At 48.2% G+C, this 27,489-nt stretch overlaps 1 protein-coding gene across 4 annotated transcripts in view; it reads right to left on the bottom strand.

The window, feature by feature from the left end:
* GNG4 (G protein subunit gamma 4) overlaps positions 1 to 27,489 on the bottom strand; it is a 121,434-nt gene that overhangs the window by 9,489 nt on the left and 84,456 nt on the right. For all 4 annotated transcript variants that reach the window (XM_077486624.1, XM_077486622.1, XM_077486625.1 and 1 more), the window contains exon 3: positions 17,568 to 17,675. In XM_077486624.1, the coding sequence (XP_077342750.1) occupies positions 17,568 to 17,666 (99 nt within the window). In that variant the 5' untranslated portion in view covers positions 17,667 to 17,675. The remainder of the gene's footprint in view (positions 1 to 17,567; positions 17,676 to 27,489) is intronic.

Below are 27,489 nucleotides of genomic sequence, written 5' to 3'. Positions count from 1 at the left end.
AGGCTTCCAGCGGCACACAAGCAAAAATACAAAATAAAGTCTGCTTATCTTCAGCACAAAGTAAAAGTAAAAAGGCACATACAGTTCATGGATGGGTCTTGGTCCCAAGGGATTAACGGTCCATGCAGGATCTTTTTAACAGCCACCAGCAGATGCACAACTCTTCAAGAGTTGTTAACCAACTCCTTCTCACCACTACACCTAGCACTACTTCCTGTCTTTTAAGAGCTGCTTCCTGGAGGCTCTTAACCCTGTGTGTGCTGGAACCCCTATAGTCAGGGGTGGAGGCTCTTTCCCACCCAAATATCACTTCAAAGGCTCTGAAATTCCGGGTCCCAAATATCTCTCTATTAACACAGAGAGAACGAGTCAGTCCTCTCCTGACTAAGGCTATTCCTGGGAATTCCTCACCCATCCTGGTTGACCCCCTGAATACGACCACACTTCCCTTAAAGGGACCATAACTCAAATATTGTTGCTATATAGCGCCCGTCCAGGACCCAACCTTGTCGTCCTGTACAGTACAAATTGCCAACCTACTAGTATGTTTTCGACTTGTAGAAGAAAATGTTAAGCAAATATATGGAGAACATACAAACACCTTGTACAAAGTGTTTAGGTGAAATTCAAACACATAGTTGCCAACAGTCTCGATTTTCCTGGGACAATCCCGATTTTGGGACCCTCGACCTGATCAGAGGCCGTCCCGATTTGGGATTTTGCCTTTTTTGTCCAGGGAAATCAGGAATTTTTGCTTTTGCAGCAGCTGGTTCCAACAAAATGTCCGCCAGCACCACTGCTAGATCATTCCCCTTGTGTTCAATGGAGAGGGGAGAGGGCTCCATCAGAGAAAATTAACTATACTGCATGAAAAACAAAAACTGTTTATGGGGGGGGGGGGGGTCTGCATGCATTCATTTACAGCAGGGATCCTCAAACTTTTTAAACAGGGGGCTAGTTCACTGTCCCTCAAACTGTTGGGGGCCGGATCAATGCAGACTCACCAGTGGCCAGCAATGCAGCGTGGCCAGTGCACAGCAATGCAGCTTGGCTAGTGCCCAGCAGTGCAGCCTGACCAGTGCCCAGCAGTGCAGCCTGACCAGTGCCCAGCAATGCAGCCAGATCAGCGCCCAGCAATGCAGCCAGATCAGCGCCCAGCAATGCAGCCTGACCCATGCCCAGTAATGCAGCCTGACCCGTGCCCAGTAATGCAACCTTACCAGTGCCCAGCAATGCAGCCTTACCAGTGCCCATCTTTGCAGCCTAGACAGGGGTCATCTATGCAGCCTAATCAGTGCCCAGCAATGCAGCCTGACCTGTGCCCAGTAATGCAGCCTGACCTGTGCAAAGTAATGCAGCCAGCCTCTCCAGTGCACAGGGATTTCGAGAGAGGAGTGCCAGGGGTCTTATCACTATCCACAGGGAGGGTCCTTGTGAAGCTTTGCCATTCTGGAGCGGGCTCTCTGTGTCTCTGTCCCCACCCTGGACAGGGTATGAGATTGATCTGGTTTCCCCCTATGGGACGGGGTTCACGGGGAATGGATCTCTCTGGGCAGACCGTGCATTGTGGGGTCTCCAGTGCCCGAACGGCAGGGCGGGCTGGGTAAAAACCTTGGTGGGCCGTAGTTTGAGGACCCCCGATTTACAGTATGCATAGAATTCATCTAGTGGCCAGTTGTCATCTTTTCCCTTTATTTTATATTACTGTATGCAGCACCATCTAGTGTGCTACAAGTAGAATAGGTTTTGTTAGTGTAGGTAATTTGTCAGGCTAGGCTGGCAACCAAGCCTCTGTTGTTTGTTTTATCTGGGTTGGTTGAGTGACTAAGGCCGCGTACACACGGGCGGATTGTCTGCCCAACTAAGTTCGTCAGACAATCCGACAGACAGTCTGTTCAACTTTTGAATGAACGGACTTGACCACACACGATGAACAGACAGTCCGCTGAAAACTTGCGCGATGACGTGTACAGCACATACGACGGGACTGGAAAAACGACGTCCAATACACTGCAATGCAACCTTCGGCCGTGTAAATCCTTTCTGAGCATGCGCCATACTTAGTCCGTCCAACTTGCCTACACACGAGCGGACTGTCCGCTGAAACCAAGTTTGGATGGACAAAACCAAGTTTGGACGGACAAAATTACGGAAATTCCGAAAGACTAAGTCCGTCAGACTGTCCGCTGAAAAAGTCCGCTGAAGCCCACACACGAGCGGATTTTCCGCTGAAACACGGTTCAGCGGACTAAGTTGGGCAGACAATCCGCCCGTGTGTACGCGGCCTTAGGGAGGACTGGATGTCTCACAGGCAGCATCTCTAAAACCTCCCCCTACTTCTCTAAACTGGTAGAAGATTCTAGAAGAATGGAAGTGTAGGTGATGAGGAGCTGCCTGGAGTATTCTGAGGACCCTGACCAATCCCCAACAGATGGGTTGGCAGGGGGCAGGCCCCCACAAATACTCAGGGTCAGCCCAGCTGGGAGCAGTGGAGTTCAGGGGAAGCTGGAGATGGAGCGTTATGCTGTTGATGGCCCTTGAGGGAGCCCCTAGCCTGGGGGGGGGGGTGACCTCAGGCCTGGGCTGGGTTGCGGAAGGGACCTTCTTTCAGACACACAGAGATGTCCTGACCAGAGCCTTTGTTGGATCATTCAAACAGTGCCAGCTGGTCCTGGGAGAGGTAGTTCTACAAGCAAGATTGTGCTGGAGGTAGAAGAAGAAGTGTATATAACAACTGTAAATAGTTGTGTCCCTGAAGAATTCTTTGTTGATCAAGTGGGCATCCCATTAATACCCTCAACCCTATCCAAGTTCAATAACCCTAAAAAAATACAAAAACCAAAGCTGCAAAGACTGATTTTTGACTCCAGCGTGTGGTGGAAAATTCTGTGTGCTTGGCTGTACAGGGTGGGAGATACCTTCATTCACCAGCGGCTCCTGCGGGGGTAGCTCTACGTGTATAACCCTCTGCAGCTTCCATTCCATCTACCCCTTTCACCCATATGGAGAACAAATGTGCATCAACTGAAAAATGACCACCATTTTCAAGTAGTTTGTATTGGTAATAAGCAATCTGTAATCAGCTTTACTGGTAAGCTTACAGATATCTACCTACATCCAGTTTGTGCTGCACCAGTCCACCATTTAAAACTAGGGGGTCAATTTACAAAGGCTTTACCACATTTAATATGTGAAATAATATGCTTCATTTTCATCGTTTTTTTTTTTTTTTTACTCTTTCAGATATCATTAGCTACTTCTCGGTGATAATTTTTAAGTTCTATAAGGGGAGTGGGAAATAATAATTATATACTGGTTAAAAGGGAAAATGATGCTTTCAATAGTTGAAAATTCATTGTATGCAGGGGCGCAACTATAGGGGGTGCAGCAGTCGCGGCTGCAACTTGGCCCTGTGATGCAGGGGGCCCATGCAGCCCCCTCTACATATGGCCAGCAGCAGCATAGGCAGCTAGGGGTACCAGTGCACCATGCACACGGGTGGCTGGAGGTGGAGGGTGACTAGCAGAGCTCCATGCTCGACTATCGCACTGGCTGCTCTTTAGTTGTGCATTCCCCGCATGACCTGTGTCCTCAGCCGGCTCCTCAGAGTACCCCTCTCCTGCTGCATGCATTGCCGCTCAGTCCGATGCCTGTTCTCCCCAGCCAGAGTCCCCCCCCCCCCCCGAGTCCGGCCCACACTGCACTGCATACTTCTCCCAGGTAAACAAACTTTAAGCACACAGATGCAGTGCAGCCCTATGAGAGCCAGCTCCCCGGAGGACCCTGCAGGCTTCTCTGCCAACCCCCCTCCTCCCCCGTCATACACAGATGATGAAAGGTCTTTCTGGGAGATATGCTGATCGCCCGTCCAGCACACTAGATGGAGCCCAGGCCAACATGGATGAGTGTGCGGCCTGCAGCTTGGTCATGGTGAGTGAGAGGACCCCATCCCCCACACACCATTACATACCCCCTCCATCTCCCCCTGGGGATAGGGATCCCTTCTCCCGTGGGGACAGGGACCCCCACCTCCCCTGGGAACAGGGACCCCTTCTCACCTGGGGGCAGTAACTTCATCTGCCCTGGAGAAAAGGACCTCATCTCTTCTGGGGACGGGAACCCCATCCTGCCTAGGGACAGTCCCCCAATGGGGCACCTAAAAATAAAAAAAATAATAATAAAAAAAACTACTAATACCAGTGGTGGAACTACAGGGCTCAAAAAAGGTCATAACTGTGACCACGCCCTGGAGTTCCACCGCCGGACTCGGAGGGAAGGGCCCTGGCTGGGGTTCAGGGGGGCCCTTCATGGTTTCTTGTATCGGGGCCCTGAATGTTCTAGTTACTCCACTGATTGTATGCATCAAAAATTACTGATTCTTCACCAATGTTCATAGTAATGTTGGTGACACAATTTCTTCAGATCATTACCATACAGACAAAATGCTGTTAAATAAAACTAATGCATTTTAGTGAATTGATCCATTTGTTATCATTTATGCCATTTTTGTCACCGTAGCCTGCTGCATCTAACTTCTAAAATGCAGGCTTGCTAAAGGTGCTCTTACAATTGTTTAATATGTCTGCCTTGCATCCATCCTGCATAGCTGTGTAAAAAGAGAAGTATGGGGTTTCTAAGCAAAAAATGAAAAAGAACTGAGTGATCAAAGACCACAATTCTGTGAACCACAGGAGAAGCAGTGCCAAAAAAAGCGTTGCCCATTCTTCTCCTTTAACCTTTTCACTGCCAAGTCCGTATGCCATACAGTCCTACAGAAGTGCCTGCAGGTGGCCAGGTCAGTACGGTGTACGGACCTCTTTTCTCCCTCTCCTATGAGCTTATGGTCACTTCAATGACCATAAGCTTATATTACAATTGTTCAGCAGACTCTGCTGAACAATTCTATAACTCTGATCAGTGGATTACAACCCGCTGATCAGAGTTATTAACCCCTAAGGTGACCGCTCCCCTCCCCCTCCATGCCGCCGCTTCCCTGTTCCCAGCCTCTCCACCCCCACGATAAATGTCATCTATAGCTACTCCCCCTACTCTCATTGCCTATCCCCTTCACCCCACCAAGCACTGATTACCCCCCTTCCACTTGATCCGACCCCCGCAAATTCAATCCCTTGGGGGATCGAGATGTGTCCCCCATCACTCAGATAGCCCCCCCATACTGGCCCCCACACCCCGATCCATCCCTGCTCCAGCGGCATCCTTCCTTCCCCTTCCGCAGCCTGCAACTTCTGCTCTGGTACTCTAATAGGCTGGGGATCGCGGCATGGGGGAGCAATGTGGGTGATGTTTGGGCTTGGGGGGCTTGGTAAGCATGTGTTCACCACCCCCCCTCAGTGTAACACCCTGAGTGCATGCAGCGATCACTATGATTGCTCCTATATGCCCAATGACACTGGCTAACCGCAAGAGCTACTATGTATCAGACTGTCAGTTTATGAATGAATGTAATCTCTATACAGATTCCATTCATTCATTCAAGTAAAGTGATACAGAGAAAAGGACTATGGGGGTCTCTTTAGACCTCTGATATCTCAAAGACCCCCCCCCCAAAAAAAAAATAAATATATAAAATGACTACAATTTTTTTTTAAAAAAAAGTAAAAAACAAAACAAAAAAACCTGCAAACATAGGGACATAGTGAGACCCCGCAGGTCCGCCCGCACCCCTCCATGGTGATGGTGCCCCCCCCCCATTCACCACTCCACGAATACCTCAGCTTCTCCTCCCAGCCAACCTGATCCATCCTGATTGGCCAGGAGGAGAAGCCAGAAGACGATAGCGAATATTAATTTGCTATTGTCACAAGTAGGTGGGGTTGGGGCGCAATGCTCTGCACCCGGAGCTCAAGCTTTTTCAAGCCAATTAGAGCCTCAGGCTCTAATCACGTGGCTTTTAGAATAAAATAAACTCATCCAAACATATGAGTCTGGCGCCCTGCGCCCCTAATTGCCTGGCCGCTCCTGGTAAGACTTCTTTAACATGGATAGAGTCTGTCAAGCAGATCCGCCCGCTCAATGAGGGATCTGTCTGCTGATCCCCACTGAGCAGACGGATGACAGAGCGGACATGGACACAGCTTGCTATTCTCTATGGGACGGTCGGATGAAAGCAGAGTGCCTGTCCATTTCCATCGGATGCCATCCGATTCGATCTGCTAGATGGATGGGGAATGGAATCCCCATCCATCTGTTTTTAGCGGACTGGATCGGATGCAGGTGGGGGGTAAATGTACACATGGGCATTTACATCAACCTCTCCATAGAAAACAATGGGTGGTCCAATTGGGCCCGCCTGAAAAACGGACAGGCAGACCCGAACAGTGTGCTTGTGTGAAAGGGGCTGAAGGCCTTGTTCACAAAGGGCATACACAGTGTATCTTTACAGGGATACATGGGTGTTCTGTGCAGACAGTCCCATTCATGTCATTTGGGATGTAACACCTGCCCGAACAGAGCCGTTGCTCCCAATTTTACATCCATGTAGGTCCGCATGCATATCCCTGAGCTCGCACTGCCTGCATTCAGTTCATGTACCCACACCTACACAGACGTCAGATTAGGAACAGCAGCTATGCCTGTGCAGCCGTTGCATCCCAATTTACATAAATGTGACTGCTTGTACGGGGATGTACAAAACACCTGCTTATCCCTTTGCGGGTAAACATGGCTCCCCATGGGCATACACATTCGTATGCGACATCTGAACGAGGCTTTAGTACTAATTTAGCAGGAATTTTGTAAGTTACTTTGTGTTTATGTGCAATATTAATTGATTTTAGTGTATTTTTAGTGAAAATAGCGATATGATGAACATTTGTGCAATTATTGCAGGGCCCAAAAAATCTGTAGCACTTTTTTTATTCTACAGGTCATGTGCTTTTAGAAAATGTATAGTTTGAGGGGTCTTTTCAAATTCTGAAAGCTGTAAGTGAAAAATTAAAACCTCCAGATTTTTTGAGAATTTTTTGGGTACGTTCGATTTTCACCATTTTGCAAAAAGGTGCAATGTAAAAATTAAAACTTTTTGTTATTTTTTAACTCCATACAGGTTAAGCTTTTAAATTTTAATAGAATTTAACAGGAATTTTGTGTATTTTTTGTGAATATATTGGTTTGATAAAAATTTGCGCAAATACCGCAGGATCTAAAATATCAGTAGCACCTTCTTTTTATTCTAGAGGTCATATCCTTTTAGAAAATATATGTTTTTTGGGGTCTTTCACAAATTCTGAAAGCTGTAAGGGAAAAATTAAAGCCTTCAGATTTTTTGAGAAATTTGGATATTTACACTTTTGCATCTGTTCAATTTTCTCCATTTCACAAAAAGGTGCAATTTAAACGTTACAAATATTTGTTATTTATTAACTCAATACAGGTTAATCTTTTATATTTAGTAGGGATTTTGTAAAATGTGCTGTGTTTTTATCTTTTAATAATGGTTTTAGTATTTAGTATTTTTCGCAAATATATTGGTTTGATAACCACTTGCGCAAAATAAAATAAAAAAATCAGTAGCACCTTCTTTTTGTTTGGGGGGGGGGGGGTCTTTCACAAATTCTGAAAGCTATAAGTGAAAAATAAAAAAGCAAAGGAAAAATTGCAAAAATGGTCTGACCATCTGAGTGTACAAAATACAGTACAGGGCCTGGCAGCGAAAGGTTTAAATGCAGTATGCAATTTTTTTGTTTGTTTGTTTATTGGATACCTTTCTAATTTTGCTTATCAATTTCATGTATACCATTTCTTCAATAAATTATTAAGACATCAACATTATTGGTTTTCAGAGGACAGGAAGGTTTAGTTGCATGTCAGACAGAAAACAGGTAACATGTATTAAGGGCCAGTTCACGCCAGATGCAGTTCCATTCAGTTGCGTGTGCTTTTTTTCTGCACTAAAAATGCATGCACAGTGTTTTTCATGTATTCCAATGGCTCTAGTTCACACCATGTAGTCAGTTTCTGGTCAGTTTTTGGTCAGTTTCTGGTGCAGAAACTGACCGGGACGGACTGTATTGGTGCAGAATAAACTGAACTGCGCGGAACTGCATCTGATGTGAACTGGCCCTGAATAAGGACAGGATAATAAGGACAGAATAATGAGCCTTCAGGTAGAAAAACACAGTGGTTAGCACTTTTGTAGGGCTGGGCTCCTTGCTTGATACTGACCAAAAACATAACTTTCATAGAATTTATTTTAAATATACTCCCTGTGCTTGGGTGGGTGCTCCAGCTTCCTGGTACAATCTAAAAATATACTGGTGGGTTACTGGTTTCCACCCAAGATTGGCCCTGACGTGTTGCTGAAAATGACATTGTGAGCTCCTTGATATAGATAGAAACTGACTGAAATGTCTCATTGTCCCCTGTATATCACTGCAGGAACAGTGTCAGTGTGATGATAACCGTAAATACAATAGAGTGGTATATCGATGGGGAAATTGCATTTCATATTTCCTTATTATTATTATTGGCTCACAATATCTAATAAGGAATTCTACACCTGGTTAAGTGGCCATGCAAGACATATAGGGATGGTTACTTTAGCTCAGTGGTCATCAACCCTGTCTCCAGGGCCCACTAACAGACCAGGTTTGCAGGCAGGGCCGGACTTTCCATAGGGCTTGATGGGGCTCAAGCCCATGGGCCCCGTCCAATAGGGGGCCCCGCGAGCCCTGCCTTTTAATACTTTACACTAGGCATCTGTGCTATAGCGCGGATGGCAATTGCTGGCAGGGCGTCCCTGGACGTCCTCTTGTTTACTTCCCCAATGCATGCCGTGGGCGCACATTGAGGAAGTTCTGTGTTGGCAGTGTCCCTTGGACACAGCCAATCACAGATAATGCTAAATGGCCAATCACAGCGACCATTTAGCACTGATCTGAGTGTCCAATGAGAGATGATCTCATGAGATCATCTCTCATCACCGGCTCTCCCCCTCACAGAGAGAGCGTGTGAGGAGGGAGAGCGACGTGCATCTCGTGAGTAAAAACAAAACAAAAAAACAGTGGAAAATAAAGTGCTGTCACTAGTGCCATGATAATCTGTCCCCAGTGCCACCTCTCCCCAGTGCCACCTGTCCCCAGTGCCACGTATAAGTGCCATCTGTCATCAGTGCCACTGCCACATATAAGTGCCATCTGTCATCAGTGCCACCTGTCCCCAGTGCCACCTGTCATCAGTGCCAGCTGTCCCCAATGCCACCTGTCCCCACTGCCACGTATAAGTGCCATCTGTCATCAGTGCCACTTGTCCCCAGTGCCACGTATAAGTGTCATCTGTCATCAGTACCACTGCTACATATTAGTGCCATCTGTCATCAGTGCCACCTGTCCCCAGTGCAATCTGTCCCCAGTGCAATCTGTCCCCAGTGCCACCTGTCCCCAGTGTAAATCTGTCCCCAGTGCCACCTGTCCCCAGTGCCACATATAAGTGCCATCTGTCATCAGTGCCACTGCCAAGTATAAGTGCCATCTGTCCTCAGTGTCACGTGTCATCAGTGCCACCTGTCCCCAGTGCCACGTATAAGTGCCATCTATCATCAGTGCCACTGCCATGTATAAGTGCCATCTGTCATCAGTGTCACTACCATGTATAAGTGCCATCTGTCATCAGTGCCACTGCCATGTATAAGTGCCATCTGTCATCAGTGTCACTACCATGTATAAGTGCCATCTGTCATCAGTGCCACTGCCATGTATAAGTGCCACCTGTCCCCAGTGCCACTTGTCCCTAGTGCCACCTGTCCCCAGTGCCACGTATAACTGCAATCTGTCATCAGTGGCACTGCCACTGCCACGTATAAGGGCCATCTGTCATCAGTGTCACATGTCATCAGTGCCACCTGTCCTCTGTGCCACCGGTCCCCAGTGCCACCGGTCCCCAGTGCCATCTATCCCCAGTGCCATCTATCCTCAGTGCCATGTATAAGTGCCATCTGTCATCAGTGCCACTGCCACATATAAGTGCCATCTGTCATCAGTGTCACGTGTCCTCAGTGCCACCTGTCCCCAGTGCCACGTATAAGTACCATCTATCAGTGCCACTGCCACGTATAAGTGCCATCTGTCATCAGTGTCACCAGTGCCATCTGTCCCCAGTGCCACGTATAAGTGCCATCTGTCATCAGTGCCACTGCCATGTATAAGGGCCATCTGTCATCGGTGTCACGTGTCATTAGTGCCACCTGTCCCCAGTGCCATCTGTCCTCAGTGCTATCCCTTGGACACAGCCAATCACAGATCAAGCTAAATGGCCAATCACAGCGGCCATTTAGCACTGATCTGAGTGTCCATGAGATCATCTCTCATTGCCGGCTCTCCCCCTCAGACAGAGACAGCCTGTGAGGAGGGAAAGCAACGTGCAGCTTCTTGTGAGTAAAAAAAAAAGTGGAAAATAAAGTGCTGCCAGTGCAACCTGTCCCCATTGCCACGTATAAGTGCCTTCTGTCATCAGTGCCACTGCCACGTATAAGTGCCATCCGTCATCAGTGTCACGTGTCATCAGTGCCACCTGTCCCCAGTGCCATGTGCCATCTGTTATCAGTGTCACGTGTCATCAGTATCATGTATTAGTGCCATCTGTCAGCAGTGCCACATATTAGTGTCATCTGTCATCAGTGTCATGTGTCATTAGTGCCACGTATTAGTGTCATCTGTCATTAGTGTCACGTGTCATCAATGCCACATATTAGTGCCATCTGTCATCAGTGCCACATCAGTGTCACATGTCATCAGTGCCACATATCAGTGTCACCTGTCATCAGTGCCACGTCAGTGTCACGTGTTATTGTCCTGGTGCTCCAGAGCCTTCAAAATTGTAATAGGTAGTCAAGAAGTTAGATGTGTAATTTATGCTCCTAGAACACATGATGGTGCTCCCTGCATGTTGGGCCTCTCTAAGTGGCCAGGCTGTGGAAAAGTCCCACACATGTGATATCGTAATACTCAGGAGGAGTAGAATGTACAATTTATCTTGCACTTTGTTCAATTAGTTATTTTGTTATATTCTTGCAATTGATTTGTTATGATTGCAACCTTACAAGGTAGTTGATTGTTTTTCAATATTTTTTCCAGGTAAATGAGTGTTTTATGTTCTCATTCTGACCAAGACATTTATGCATTGCAATAAACACTTGATCACTTTGAACTTTTTTAACCAATTGCCGACCGCCGCACGACGATGTACGTCGACAGAATGGCACGGGCAGGCATATGGGCGTACATGTACGTCCCTGCCTTCCCGTGGGTGGGGGGCCCGATCGGTCGGATTCCGTGCAGGAGCGATCCGGGATGAGGGGGCGGCCATTCATTCATGGCCACCCCCTCGCGATCGCTCCTGATGAATGAAATCCCTCCTCTACATCACTTCCTCTCCTGTAATGTAAACACAGGCAGAGGAAGTGATGTAATCTCTCCTCCTTGTCGGTCTTTTTCTTTCCGGCACCGAGGAGTGAGTTGCACCTAACACTACACTAACAGTAGAACACGCCAGGCACACTTTCACCCCCCCTTCACCCCCGATCACCCCCCCCCCAATCACCCCTGCACCCCCAGTCACAGTGACACCAATTGCATTATTTTTTTTTATTATTGCATTGGTGTCATTTGTGACTGCAATAACTGTTAGGGCAGTTAGGGTTAGCCCCCTTTAGCTCTAGGGTACCCCCCCTAACCCCCCCAATAAAGGTTTAACCCCGTGATCACCCCCCCGTCGCCAGTGTCACTAAGGCTGGGTTCACATTGCATCGGTTTATGAGAACGGATGTGATTCGCACCGCACTGCAGTGCAAATCACATCCGATCTCTGTGCGATGCGAGTTCAGCCATACAGATAGTATGGCTGAATTCGCATCGCACCTGCCGCAAACTCGCACAGGACCCTATTTTTGGTCCGCAGCAGAATCGGATCGCATGGGTGTTCACACCATGCGATCCGATTCCTGTCCGAGTTTGCAGATCGCACTGCGATATGCGAACTGATCTGGGGGTGTCATTAACATTTCACTGACACTCCCAGCAGTTCGCATAGGGCAGTGTGAACTGCCGCCGGGAGGCATGCGATGCGGGAACCCGCCGCGGATTTGCAGTGTTCCCGCATCGCTCCAGTGTGAACCCAGCCTAATAAGCGATCGTTTTTCTGATCGCTGTATTAGTGTCACAGGTGACGCTAGTTAGGCAGGTAGGTATTTAGGTTCGCCGCAGCTTTTTATAGTGCCAGGGACCCCCATATACTACCGCATAAAGTCCCCTGATTGCCCCCTAGTTAACCCTTTCACCAGTGCTCACCATATAACTGTTACAGGTGACGCTGGTTGGTTAGTTATTTTTTTATAGTTTCAGGGCACCCGCCATTTATTACCTAATAAAGGTTTAACCCCCTGATCACCCGGCGGGTGATATAAGTTTGAGGGTCAGATAAGGTCTGCGTCGCCCCAGGCAGCGTCAGGTTAGTGCCAGTACCGCTAACACCCACGCGCAAAGCATACACCTCCCTTAGTAATATAGTATCTGATCAGATCTATATTAGCGTCGCCAGCAGTTTAGGTTTCCCAAAACGCATTTTTAGCGGGATCAGCCCAGATACCTGCTAGCACCTGCGTTTAGCCCCTCCGCCAAGCCCAGCCCAGCCCACCCAAGTGCAGTATCGATCGATCACTGTCACTTACAAAACACAACACACATAACTGCAGCATTCGCAGAGTCAGGCCTGATCCCTGCGATCGCTAACAGTTTTTTTTGTAGCGTTTTGATACAGTCGCTGACAGCCTAGGTGCTTTTTTACCTGTGAGTCTCACTAGTGTACCCCTAAATTTAGGGGTGTCTACTTTCCAAAATGGGTCATTTGGGGGGGGGTTTGTGCCATCTTGGCATTTTATGGCCTTCAAAACTGCGATAGGTAGTGAGGAGTGAAATCAAAAATTTACACCCTTAGAAATCGTGAAGGCGGTGCTTGGTTTTCGGGGCCCCGTACGCGGCTAGGCTCCCAAAAAGTCCCACACATGTGGTATCCCCGTACTCCGGAGAAGCAGCAGAATTTATTTTGGGGTGTCATTTCACATATGCCCATGGCATGTGTGAGCAATATATCATTTAGTGACAACTTTGTGAAAAAAATAAATAAATAATAGTTGGTAATATTCCCGCAACTTGTGGCAAAATATAAAATATTCCATGGACTCAACATGCCTCTCAGCAAATAGCTTGGGGTGTCTACTTTCTAAAATGGGGTCATTTGTGGGGGTTTTGTGCCATCTTGGCATTTTATGGCCTTCAAAACTGTATTAGGTGGTGAGGAGTGAAATCAAAAATGTACGCCCTTAGAAAGCCTGAAGGCGGTGCTTGGTTTTCGGGGCCCCGTACGCGGCTAGGCTCCCAAAAAGTCCCACACATGTGGTATCCCCGTACTCAGGAGAAGCAGCAGAATTTATTTTGGGGTGTAATTTCACATATGCCCATAGCATGTGTGAGCAATATATCATTTAGTGACAACTTTGTGAAAAATAAATAAAGTTTGTAATATTCCCGCAACTTGTGGCAAAATATAAAATATTCCATGGACTCAACATGCCTCTCAGAAAATAGCTTGGGATGTCTACTTTCTAAAATGTGGGGGTTTTGTGCCATCTTGGCATTTTATGGCCTTCAAAACTGTGATAGGTAGTGAGGAGTGAAATTACAAATGCATGTATGCCCAAATCCTGAAGGCGGTGCTTGGCTTTCGGGGCCCCGTACGCGGCTAGGCTTCCAAAAAGTCGACCACATGTGGTATCCCCGTACTCAGGAGAAGCAGCAGAATGTGTTTTGGGGTACAATTCCACATATAACCATGGCATGTGTGAGCAATATATGATTTAGTGACAACTTTGTGTAAAAAATAAAATAAAATTTTTTTTTGTCATTATTCAATCGCTTGAGGCAAAAAAATTAAATATTCAATGGGCTCAACATGCCTCTTATCAATTTCCTTAGGGTGTCTACTTTCCAAAATGGGGTCATTTGGGGGGGTTTTGTACTGCCCTGCCATTTTAGCACCTCAAGAAATGAGATAGGCAGTCAAACTAAAAGCTGCGTAAATTCCAGAAAATGTACCTTAGTTTGTAGATGTGACAACTTTTGCGCAAACCAATAAATATACAGTTATTTACTTTTTTTTTACCAAAGACATGTGGCTGAATACATTTTGGCCTAAATGTATGACTAAAATTGAGTTTATTGGATTTTTCTAATAACAAAAAGTAGAAAATATCATTTTTTTTCAAAATTTGCGGACTTTTTACGTTTATATCGCAAAAAATAAAAATCGCAGAGTCAGTCAAATACCTTTAAAAGAAAGCTCTATTTGTGGGAAAAAAAGGACGCAAATTTTGTTTGGGTACAACATTGCATGACCGCGCAATTACCAGTTAAAGCAGCGCAGTGCCAAATTGTAAAAAGACCTCTGGTCATTGACCAGCAAAATGGTCCGGTCTGAAAGTGGTTAATCATTATTTATTTATTGGAAAAAAGCTTTTCAAGCTTCAATCAGTACTGTATATACTCGAGTATAGGCCGACCCGAATATAAGCCGAGGCCCCCAATTTACCCCCAAAAAACTGGAAAACTTATTGACTCGTGTATAAGCTGAGGGTGAGACATGGCTGTCCATCCCTGTGTGTCCGTCCATCCCTGTGTGTGTGTCCGTCCATCCATCCCTGTGTGTGTGTCCATCCATCCATCCATCCATCCATCCCTGTGTGTGTGTCCGTCCATCCATCCCTGTGTGTGTATCCATCCATCCATCCATCCCTGTGTGTGTGTGTGTGTGTGTGTGTGTGTGTGTGTATCCATCCATCCATCCATCCATCCATCCCTGTGTGTGTGTGTGTGTGTATCCATCCATCCATCCCTGTGTGTGTGTGTGTGTGTGTGTGTGTGTGTGTGTGTGTGTGTGTGTGTGTGTGTGTGTCCGTGCAGCCTTGTGTGTGTGTCCAGCCTACCTGTGTCCCAAGCCTCCGTCCCGAGCCGCCGTCGTCCCGAGCCTCCTCTGTCCCGTGCCTCCTCTGTCCCGTGCCTCCTCTGTCCCGTGCCTCCTCTGTCCCGTGCCTCCTCTGTCCCGTGCCTCCTCTGTCCCGTGCCTCCTCCGTCCCGTGCCTCCTCCGTCCCGTGCCTCCTCCGTCCCGTGTCGTGCCGATGGATCGCCGCTCCAGGATCGCCGCTCTTCTCGGCGGCCATTCTACAATTCAAAAGCCGCGCCTCCGTCCTCCGCCTGTGATAGGCGGAACACTCAATTTCCCAGCAGCCTGTGTTCCGCCTATCACGGACATCCTCTCATACTCGTCCGTAGTATGAGAATGAACGGATGTCCGTGATAGGCGGAACACTGACTGCTGGGAAATTCAGTGTTCCGCCTATCACAGGCGGAGGCGGAGAAGGAGGCGCGGCTTTTGAATTTTAATGTCCGCCGTCTGTCTGCTCGATACGCTGATCGAGCAGTCAGACAGCGGTGACTCGAGTATAAGCCGAGGGGGCACTTTCAGCCTGAAAAAAGAGGCTGAAAATCTCGGCTTATACTCGAGTATATACGGTAATATATTATTACTTTTTTTAGCATTTAACACTGTCTACGGTACCAGTCACCTTTTAAAAGTAGCTTGGCACTTTAAATAACGATTGGATCGATTATATTGTTACGGCACCAGATGGCGGCAAATTAATATAGAAGGTAGGGCCCGAAAGTGACTCAAGCCCAGGGGTTCCTCAGCACCCTAAGTCCTGCCCTGTTTGCAGGATAAGTAAAATACATCAGAGGTGATATCATTTGCTGCTCAGTGATTGCAGTATTCTAGTCTGCATCTCCCCAAGGTAGTACATAAAACCTGGCCTGTTAGTGGGCCCTGAGGACAGGGTTGATGACCACTGCTTTAGCTGACCTCAACCCTTCCTTGATATCAAAGGAATGTATTTGTAAACTGACTATATGTGACAAGCCAGCCCACTAATCTACTTCAGGAATGTGCCATTTTCCTTAGAAGGTAACTTTTCTCAAGTGGAGGTGTGTTGGCCGTCCCTTACATACAAGCACTATAATTAAACTTGCAAGATCTCAGTCTCGTATCAGAGCTTGTAATAATGCATGTGTCTATGATTACTTGTGCCACACCATATGAAAAGCAGGTGAGACTCTGTGGCAAAACAGCATCTTTAGTTAAGTACAGGCATACCCCACTTTATGTACACTCGTGAGTATGGACATACCCATGAGCAGTGGCAGATGGTGTTTTTTTTACCTCGCCCCATTCAGCCAGTGGCGCCCCCCACACTGTTGGTCATCCAGCCCCACACTTACCCCATCTAAGTTGCAGGCGGGCAGCACTCCTACAGGCGACAGCTCGCAGCTTCTATAGCATCTCCTCCTCCTCTGCATCATGGCGGCTTCTTCCATGCGTTTCTTCTCTCCTCCTCCTAGGTGTCCAATAGGATTGCCTGTCCTTTCAGCCAATCAGGTAACTGGTCTCAGGACCCGCTGTCCTGATTGGCCTGGGAATAGGATTTGTGTGACAATAACGAAAATTAATTCGCTATTATCACACAACTGGGTGAGCATGGAGTGCAGTGCCCTGGGCCCTGAGCCCACCCTTTTTTGAAGCCCACTAGAGCCTCTGCTTCTAACTACGTGCTTGAAAAAAAAAAAAAAAAACTAGATTAGCACAAACTTTAATCCATCATTGAACATCTCCACAGTGAACCCCATTCAAAAGCAGCAATAGTCTAATTAGTTTTAGGCCGCATTCCTATCTGCTCAAATTACATGCGTTGCACAAGAAGATTGCCATTTTTTTTTCTTGGCCTATTCACACTTGTGCATTGAGCTGCCACACATTGAGCAAGATTTTTTTTTTTGGGTTCATTGCATTTGTGGCGCCATAAACTTCAATGCAACATGCATTTTCATATGTTCTAGCACATGCAACAAGCTCCCACTTCTAGCAACTTCTGCTTTATTTTACTTTTTTTTGGACAAACAAAAAAATGCAGAACACATAAAAACACACTAAAACATGAATCAACGTGCATCAAAATGCACAAAAAATGGAAAATGCAGACACAAAAGGTGTGAACCTAGTCTAAGCCCTCATTCAATTGACTGCGGCTTTGAAATCATGCAACTTCATCTGAAATCGAATAATTTCAAAGCCGCATGTCAGTGCGACTTGGAGGACATCTGTGCGGCCTCATGCACAAATGTCTATGCAAGTTGCACCCGAAATTGCAGGAACTACTTTTTCAAATAGACGCAGCACCGCAAAGCTGGCGTTGTAACAGATTTTAACATGGTGATTACTGTCAATAGGGTGCGACTTGTCATGCAATTTGACTTGTCAAAATGATCAGGGCTAAATTATTATTCTTCCATTACATTCCTGTTTAACTCTGAAATAACCTAATTCAAGTTCCATTTCATTGTACTAAGGTTGGCATAAATGTGTTGACCCAAAACCTTTCTTGTTCATTTTTGTTAGTCTGTACTGCAGGATATAAATGCTTTTGTAGAAAAAAATATTCTGAAAATACCTTTATTCTGTCCATGCAAGCTTCCATCTTGAGTTGCTCTACCGCATTTCGTGCTTGAGAGATGCTAGTTGTGCTGTTGTTAGACACAACGTCCTTCATTGTACGACTCTAATTGCAAAAAAAATAAAAATACAAGGATTAAAAACAAACCGTAACATAGCAGAATGGTTGGCATTTAGATGTAGAAGTTCTTTTTGCCTGTTTACCATTACATTGTGAGGCACACAAAGAAAAATTATCTGCTTTACATTGCTAGTGTAACATTAAGATAAGATCAAGTAGGGTTTGTGCAGACACAAATCAGCACAATGCAGTTTTCTCAGGCTTGCAAACATTAGACTCAGAATGTTATCGCACTTGCTTACATTAGTATTTGATGTTCACATAGTAAAGGCGAATGTCATCAAGAACAGCCATGTATTTGTTGAGACCTGAGGTTTAATGGGGAGAGAGGATATTGTAATGTTGTTAGTACCTGAAACTGATACCTTGCTTTTAGCTATTACAGCCTGTGCGCTTACCAATGATATAGTGGAGTGAGAAACAATCTAGTGATAAACAATAATACTTTCTCTAATGTTTCCTGTATTAATGTTGCTTAACAAGGTAGTTAAACCGTTGCTGCACCATTCTTGTATCCTTTTAGATTCCTGCTATGAACCATGCAAACATGTCTCTCCTTAAAGTTTTAAACACCCAGTAATATTTACAAATGGTAACCACTTGACAACTGGGCACTTAAACCCCTCTTTTTTTCCACAAAATTGCCATTGTAATAGGTTATTTCTCTCACATGACATGTGTATACCACAAATGACACCTCAAAATACATTCTACTCCTCCTGAGCATTACAATGCCACATGTGTGGGACTTTTTCACAGCCTAGCCACATAGAGAGACCCAACATGCAGGGAGCAGCATCAGGTGTTCTAGGAGCATAAATTACACACAAGTTGTTGAATACCTATTACACTTTAGAAGGCCCTGGAGCACCAAGACAATGACATGTTCAACTGATGTGGCACTGATGACAGATGGCACTGATAAGTGGCACTGATGGCACATGACACTGATGTGGCATTGATGACAGATGACACTAATACGTGGCACTGATGACATGTGACACTGATAACAGATGGCACTAATATGTGACACCGATGACACATGGCACTGATGACAGATGGCACTAATATGTGACACTGACAGATGGCACTAATACGTGGCACTGATGACAGATGGCACTGATACGTGGCACTGAGGACACGTGACACAGATAATAGATGGCACGTGACACTGAGGTGGTACTGATGACAGATGGCACTGATACGTGGCACTGATGACACCGACAGGTGACACTGGGGACAGATGGCACTGATAGGTGGCACTGGGAACAGATGGCACTGTATTGTGTTAGTGTAACTGATTTTTTTCACTCCCGCTGCAGCATGGAAGCTCTCCCTCCTCACACGCTGTCTCTGTGTGAGGAGGGAGAGCCAGCGATACATAAATAACAAATTTCACCCTTTTACAGATTTATGCAAACTATATAATCTCTCAATTTCAGAATTGCCCCACTCTAAGCCCTTGTACACACGGTCGGAGATTCTGACGGAATGTGTCCTATCGGACCGTTTTGTCAGATAATCGGACTGTGTGTGTTCTCCATCGGACTGTTTCCGTCGGAGTATCCGACGGACCAAGTTTTCCAACTTGTCCATACAATTTTCCGACAAAATGCTCCGATCGGACATACTCCGACGGACAAAGTGCCACGCATGCTCAGATCAAATTCCTAGACCAAAGCTATTGGCTACTAGCCTGAACGTAGTCCCGTCATAACGAAATAACGTCCAAACGTGGCCGAAGGGATCTTGTAGAATAAAGTACAGTTATATACCTTTTTAGGCCTTTTCATGTTTATGATCCTCTGAGCTGTTACTCAATCCTGTGGAATAGACTGAGGCTGCAATTTCCATGGTGCAATAGGCACTGTGGTCTTCAGTGTTCTACCCAGTAGCAGCTGTGCGCGGGTGAGCATAAACCTTCAATAGGTGTTGCACTATAGTTTAATAGTCCTAGGTACACATCCTGCCCTGATGATAGCGCTTTCAGTATCATGTATTTGACTATGCCAACCTACTTCTCTTCTAGATCATTGGCCTGTGAGAAATAGGGGTTGGTGGGTTTGTGCCTAATTCCCCATTCACGCAGGAAGCACTGGAACTCATTGTGGGGCATTATCAGACACAAGTTTTTCAAATAAGCTAAAAAAAAACAATCAAAAATAGTGTAGCGCTGCTGACAAATATATGTGGTAAAACATCACATCTAATTAAATAAACAAAAAAAAATGATGTAGTGGTTAGCACTCTCACCTAGCAGTAGAAAGGGTGGCTGGTTCAAATCCCAACCACAACACTACCTGCCTGGAGTTTGCATGTTCTCCCTGTGCCTGTGTGGGTTTCCTCCAGGTACTCTGGTTTCCTCCCACACTCCAAAGACATACTAGTAGCTTAATTGGCTTCTGTCCTAAACTGGCCCTAGTATATGAATGGGGACCTTGGATTGTGGGCTCCTTGAGGGTAGGGACCGATGTGAGTGAGAAATGTACAGGGATAGGGACAATTGTAGACACTCACTCAGGTTGGACTGGTGTCTTTATTCAACGTTACTAACTATGTAACTATCTCAATAACGTCCACACTTATCCAATAATATGTTTAGTGAGTAGTGCAAATAGTTCATTAACACAATTCAGTGCAAAAATCTTCACGCACTCTTAGGCCGCGTACACACGGGCGGACTGTTCGCCCAACCTTGTCCGCTGAACAGTGTTTGGGCGGACAGTCCGCTCGTGTGTGGGCTTTCAGCGGACAGTTTCAGCGGACAGTTGGACGGACAAAGTCTTTCGGAAATTCCGAAAAACTGTCCGCTGAAACTGTGTTTGAGCGAACAGTCCGCCCGTGTGTGGGCCTGTCCGCTGTACTTTCGAAATGAGCAGACTGTTCCCGCTCGGAAAGTCCGCCCATTTCGAGCGCGTGTACAGGTAGGCGGGGCCCGCGAAGGAGACATCGCGGGCTCCGCCGCCTGGAATGGGCTTAAAGGGGAACCCCAACGCCGAAAAAAATCGGCGTGGGGGTTCCTCCAAAGTCCACACCAGACCCTTGTCCGAGCACGCTACCCGGCCGGCCAGGAAAGGGGTGCGAGCGAGCGCGCCCCCCCTCCTGAGCCGTACCAGGCCGCGTGCCCTCAACATGGGGGGTGCCTTGGGGAAGGGGGGGCCGCGCGGCCCCCCCACCCCAAAGCACCTTGTCTTCATGTTGATGAGGACAAGGGCCTCTTCCCGACAACCCTGGCCGTTGGTTGTCGGGGTCTGCGGGCGGGGGGCTTATCGGAATCCGGGAGCCCCCTTTAAGAAGGGGGCCCCCGGATACCGGCCCCCCACCCTATGTGAATGAGTATGGGGTACAATGTACCCCTACCCATTCACCTGTGAAATAAAGTACAAAAAAAAACACAACACAGGGAAAAAATATTTTATTGCACAGCTCCGGGGGTCTTCCGTCTTCGGGGGTCTTCTCGCCGGACTCCTCCGCTATCTGTGTGTAGCTCTTTTACTAGCGGAGGAGTCCGGCTTTCTTCCTCCCCGCCGCCGGCCTCTTCTCCCGACTTCGGGGGTCTTGTCCCCCTCTTCGGTTCTTCTGCCGGGCCACCGCGCCTTCTTGTAGCTCTTTTACAGGCGGTGGCCCGGTCTTCTGTCGCCGCTGCCTTCCGTTCTTCTGTCGCCGCCTTCGGTTCTTCTGCCGGGCCACCGCGCCTTCTTGTAGCTCTTTTACAGGCGGTGGCCCGGTCTTCTGTCGCCGCTGTCGTCGCCGCCGCCTTCCGTTCTTGTTCTTCTTCTTGTTCTTCTTCTTCTTCTCCTGGAGATGTTGACTCGACGAGCTCTCCGGCCGGAATGCCAGAGCCGCGCTGTGCGGTCACTTATATAGTGACAATGGGGCGGTGTCACATGGTATATGTCACATGGGTTGGTCACATGGGTTGATGTCACATGGGGACTATGACATCGTAAGGGGGCGGGGTCACCATGTGACCAACCCATGTGACATATACCATGTGACACCGCCCCATTGTCACTATATAAGTGGCAGCGGAGCGTGTCCCTGGCATTCCGGCCGGAGAGCTCGTCGAGTCAACATCTCCAGGAGAAGAAGAAGAAGAACAAGAAGAAGAACAAGAACGGAAGGCGGCGGCGACGACAGCGGCGACAGAAGACCGGGCCACCGCCTGTAAAAGAGCTACAAGAAGGCGCGGTGGCCCGGCAGAAGAACCGAAGGCGGCGACAGAAGACCGGGCCACCGCCTGTAAAAGAGCTACAAGAAGGCGCGGTGGCCCGGCAGAAGAACCGAAGGCGGCGACAGAAGAACGGAAGGCAGCGGCGACAGAAGACCGGGCCACCGCCTGTAAAAGAGCTACAAGAAGGCGCGGTGGCCCGGCAGAAGAACCGAAGAGGGGGACAAGACCCCCGAAGTCGGGAGAAGAGGCCGGCGGCGGGGAGGAAGAAAGCCGGACTCCTCCGCTAGTAAAAGAGCTACACACAGATAGCGGAGGAGTCCGGCGAGAAGACCCCCGAAGACGGAAGACCCCCGGAGCTGTGCAATAAAATATTTTTTCCCTGTGTTGTGTTTTTTTTTGTACTTTATTTCACAGGTGAATGGGTAGGGGTACATTGTACCCCATACTCATTCACATAGGGTGGGGGGCCGGTATCCGGGGGCCCCCTTCTTAAAGGGGGCTCCCGGATTCCGATAAGCCCCCCGCCCGCAGACCCCGACAACCAACGGCCAGGGTTGTCGGGAAGAGGCCCTTGTCCTCATCAACATGGGGACAAGGTGCTTTGGGGTGGGGGGGCCGCGCGGCCCCCCCTTCCCCAAGGCACCCCCCCATGTTGAGGGCACGCGGCCTGGTACGGCTCAGGAGGGGGGGCGCGCTCGCTCGCCCCCCTTTCCTGGCCGGCCGGGTAGCGTGCTCGGACAAGGGTCTGGTGTGGACTTTGGGGGAACCCCCACGCCGATTTTTTTCGGTGTTGGGGTTCCCCTTTAAGCCCATTCCAGGCGGCGGAGCCCGCAACGTCTCCTTCGCGGGCCCCGCCTACCTGTACACGCGCTCGAAATGGGCGGATTTGCCTCCTCCTTACGTGGGCGAGTCCGTTCATTTCAAAAGTTGAGCGAACTGTTTGCCCAACCTTGTTCGTCAAACAGTCCGCTCGTGTGTGGGCAAGTCCGCTCATGCAAATTTTGAGCGGACTGTTTGCCGAAACTGTTTGACGAACAAGGTTGGGCAAACAGTCCGCGCGTGTGTACGCGGCCTTACTGTGAAAAATGTGACCAAAATGCCAGTGCTGCAAACACAAATCCACACTCAAGATACACCTCCGTACTGGGGTGTTCTCTCACCTTAATTAATGGACCTATAGATGAATATAGGTATATATGTGCCTTTCCCATCTTCAGGGGTATACTGTATATACAGTGTAGGGATGAGCTTCAAGTTCGAGTCAAACCAGCACGCAACCTGGCAGGCGGCAGCAAAAGAGGGGGGATGAGAGAGCGCCCCCCATGAACCATACCAGGCCACATGCCCTCAACATTGGGAGGATGCTTTGGGGGTTTGTGACCCCTCAAAGTACCATGTCTCCATGTTGATGGGGACAAGGGCCTCATCCCCACAACAATGGCCGGTGGTTGTGGGGGTCTGTGGGCAGGGGACTTATCAGAATCTGGAAACCCCCTTTAACAAGGGGACCCCCAGATCTGCCCCCCCCCGTGTGAAATGGTAAGGGGGTATAAAAGTACCCCTACCATTTCACAAAGAAAGTGTACATAATTGATAAAAAACACACACACACACACCATTGGGAAAAGTCCTTTATTAAAAAGAAAAAAAAGATTCCAGCAGTGGTAATCCACTCATGCTATCCAGCGATGGCTGATCTCGTCTCCGGGGTCCAGCGATGGGTGATCTGATCTCTTCTCCGGGGTCCAGCGATGGGTGATCTCTCCCAATGGTCCAGCACAGCGTATCTATCCTGTCTCCACCGAAGACACTACAGGAATCCCGGCAGCCTGACACGTCTTATCTGAGGAGGACGGGCCACCTGTCACCTGACCCCGCCCCCCCGATGCAAGGGGAAAGCCAGGCTTCCCCAGTGACGTGCAGGTGACCCCGCCCCCCTCTGATGTAACGGAAACCTGCGTTACATGAGAGGGGGGCGGGGTCACCCGTACATCACTGGGGAAGCCCGGTGTCCTGACACAAAGTGTCCTCCTATCGAATAGTGTCCAGACCGTACTGCGCAGGCGCAGCGCTTGCGCAGTACGGGGGACAAGGAGAAGCCGGACATCTCAGAAGAAGAACAGCGCCTGCGCACTGAGTCCAGGTTCAAGCCCCACCATCCAAGTGGACATAGGGTTGCTCATAGTAACAGGGTCACTCGCTTCGGGCACGGCCTTGCTTCCCTCAGCTTTTTATATTCTAACTCTATGTCCACTTGGATGGTGGGGCTTGAACCTGGACTCATGGAGCAGGCACCGTTCATCTTCGGAGATGTTTGGCTTCTCCTTGTCCCCCGTACTACGCAAGCGCAGTACAGGGTGGACACTATGTGATGGGGGACACTATCTGACCAGACACCGGCTTTCCCCTTGCGTCAGAGGGGGCGGGGTCAGGTGACGGGTAGCCCTGTCCTCCTCAGCTAAGACGTGTCAGGCTGCCGGGATTCCCGCAGTGTCTCCGGTGGAGACAGGATGGATGCACTGCGCTGGACCATCGGGAGAGATCACCCATCGCTGGACCCCGGAGAGGTGATCATCCATCCCTGGATAGCAAGAGTGGATTACCACCACTGGAATCTTTTTTTTTAATTCTTTTTATTTTTAATAAAGGACTTTTCCCAACGGTGTGTGTGTTCTTTAACAATTGTTTACACTTTCTTTGTGAAATGGTAGGGGTACTTTTGTACCCCCTTACCATTTCAAACAGGGGGGGCTGGGATGTGGGGGTCCCCTTGTTAAAGGGGGCTTCCAGATTCTGATAAGTCCCCCGCCCGCAGACTCCCACAACCACCGGCCAGGGTTGTGGTAATGAGGTCCTTGTCCCCATCAACATGGGGACATGGTGCTTTGAGGGATCACAGATAGTGATGGACGAACGTTTCGCCCGGCGGTCGTTTCGCGGCGAATTTCCGACATTCGCGGTCCGCACGTTCGAACGCCTTTTTCCGTCGTTCGCCGCGGCGGACTTACGTGTTTAATGTATACAAGAACTTTAACCTTTGGTGACACGTTTATCATGTGATACAGGACAGCCAATTGAGACATGACAGCACATGGACACTTGGACATTCCCCCTAACCTATAAATACACCCGATCCGGTGGCCATTTTACATTCTTTCTTCTGTTACGATAGGGACAGGTTCCTGTGTGGAGTAGGGAGAGATAAACCACTAGCTATTTGGTACACAAAAGTTCTTTTCAGGACTGGTATAGGTGTTAGGCGTTGATAGGTTTGCTGTGCTGCTGATTCTTGCAGCAGCCTGAGTGTCTTTTGTTAGTTTAGAGAAAGGGAAAGGACGGTGTATGCTACAGGGACAGCCAGATTAGTCTTTCATCATCATCATCATCATCATCATCATTAGCTGTTACTATCAAGGTCCACAAAAGAGCTGTTCCAGTAACCACTAATCGTTCTCTTTTTTTGCCAATTTGTATAGGGACAGGAAGGAAGCAGTGTTGTCAGGCAGTGAGGGTAATTTTAAAGACTTGCTGTTATTATTAGTTCCACAAAGGTTCTTTTCAGGACTGGTATCAGTGGTACAGTAATAGGCTTGTACATGTATAATATTCTTTCTTCCAAATATAGAAAGGATATTATACTTGACTGCTGCCCTTCTGCTGCAGTCTGCTAAACATTCACAACTCACTTGTTCCACAAAAGTTCTTATAAGGACTGGTAACTTGGTATAGGGTGCTACGGTACATAGGCTTGAGTGCGGTACAGTCTGCTGTTCTGTAAGGACCGCTATCGGTCCACAATAGATAGGGTTGACGTGCACCACTGCTGACCGCTGCCCTATACTGCAGCAGTCCTTCAGCGGTATAGGGACTGACGTACAGTCTGCTAATCACTAACACACAACCTGCTTGTTCCACAAAAGTTCTTATAAGGACTGGTAACTTGGTATAGGGTGCTACGGTACATAGGCTTGAGTGCGGTACAGTCTGCTGTTCTGTAAGGACCGCTATCGGTCCACAATAGATAGGGTTGACGTGCACCACTGCTGACCGCTGCCCTATACTGCAGCAGTCCTTCAGCGGTATAGGGACTGACGTACAGTCTGCTAAACACTAATACACAACCTGCTTGGTCCACAAAAGTTCTTATAAGGACTGGTAACTTGGTATAGGGTGCTACGGTACATAGGCTTGAGTGCGGTACAGTCTGCTGTTCTGTAAGGACCGCTATCGGTCCACAATAGATAGGGTTGACGTGCACCACTGCTGACCGCTGCCCTATACTGCAGCAGTCCTTCAGCGGTATAGGGACTGACGTACAGTCTGCTAAACACTAATACACAACCTGCTTGGTCCACAAAAGTTCTTATAAGGACTGGTAACTTGGTATAGGGTGCTACGGTACATAGGCTTGAGTGCGGTACAGTCTGCTGTTCTGTAAGGACCGCTATCGGTCCACAATAGATAGGGTTGACGTGCACCACTGCTGACCGCTGCCCTATACTGCAGCAGTCCTTCAGCGGTATAGGGACTGACGTACAGTCTGCTAAACACTAATACACAACCTGCTTGGTCCACAAAAGTTCTTATAAGGACTGGTAACTTGGTATAGGGTGCTACGGTACATAGGCTTGAGTGCGGTACAGTCTGCTGTTCTGTAAGGACCGCTATAGGTCCACAATAGATAGGGTTGACGTGCACCACTGCTGACCGCTGCCCTATACTGCAGCAGTCCTTCAGCGGTATAGGGACTGACGTACAGTCTGCTCACTTCCTTGACCCAAAAAAGCACACCGTACTATATGCCCCTACCCTCCTCTTTGAAGAGGTTGAGCGGTGTCATATTTCTACTGGGGCTGCTTATGATATCCCTGTGCTGTGCTGACTTCCTCCTGGGGGTTCTTATTATGAAGGGATCACACTATCCCTGTGCTGTGCTGACTTCCTCCTGGGGGTTCTTATTATGAGGGGATCACACCATCCCTGTGCTGTGCTGACTTCCTCCTGGGGCTGCTTACGGTGCTGCTGTCAGTGCTGTATGTCACGGTGCTGCTGTCAGCGCTGTATGTCACGGTGCTGCTGTCAGCGCTGTATGTCACGGTGCTGCTGTCAGCGCTGTATGTCACGGTGCTGCTGTCAGCGCTGTATGTCACGGTGCTGCTGTCAGCGCTGTATGTCACGGTGCTGCTGTCAGCGCTGTATGTCACGGTGCTGCTGTCAGTGCTCTGTATTACGGTGCTGCTGTCAGATGCCTCTATCACGGTGCATGTGTCATTCCGGTATGTCACGCTGCTGGTGATCATCTCCTGCACCCTCTTCTTTGCCTACCCTGGTCCCTGACCTTCCCTCTCCTCCATTGCCTTCATTAGCTCCATAGTCCTGAATTGTTAGAACAATTTCCCAAATAAAATAAAAATGCTTGTAGTTATCGATCCCAAATTCACCTCATACATGTATTATGTCATTGTCCAGATGGTGGGACTACGTTTTACCCCCTAATAATTACCACGTGGCCGCAAATTCGACATGAAGGTTTGCAAAGTTCGCCTCCCATTGAAGTCAATGGGGCCCGCGGCGAACGTTCGGTTTCGCGAACGTTTGGGTCCGTTCGCATTTCGCTTTCGCGAA

Source organism: Lithobates pipiens, unplaced genomic scaffold, assembly GCF_037356315.1.
Source record: "Lithobates pipiens isolate NorthernLeopardFrog02 unplaced genomic scaffold, aLitPip1_a1.2 Scaffold_18, whole genome shotgun sequence".
Lineage (NCBI taxonomy): Eukaryota > Metazoa > Chordata > Amphibia > Anura > Ranidae > Lithobates > Lithobates pipiens.
This window is presented reverse-complemented; position numbering and strand designations above follow the sequence as displayed.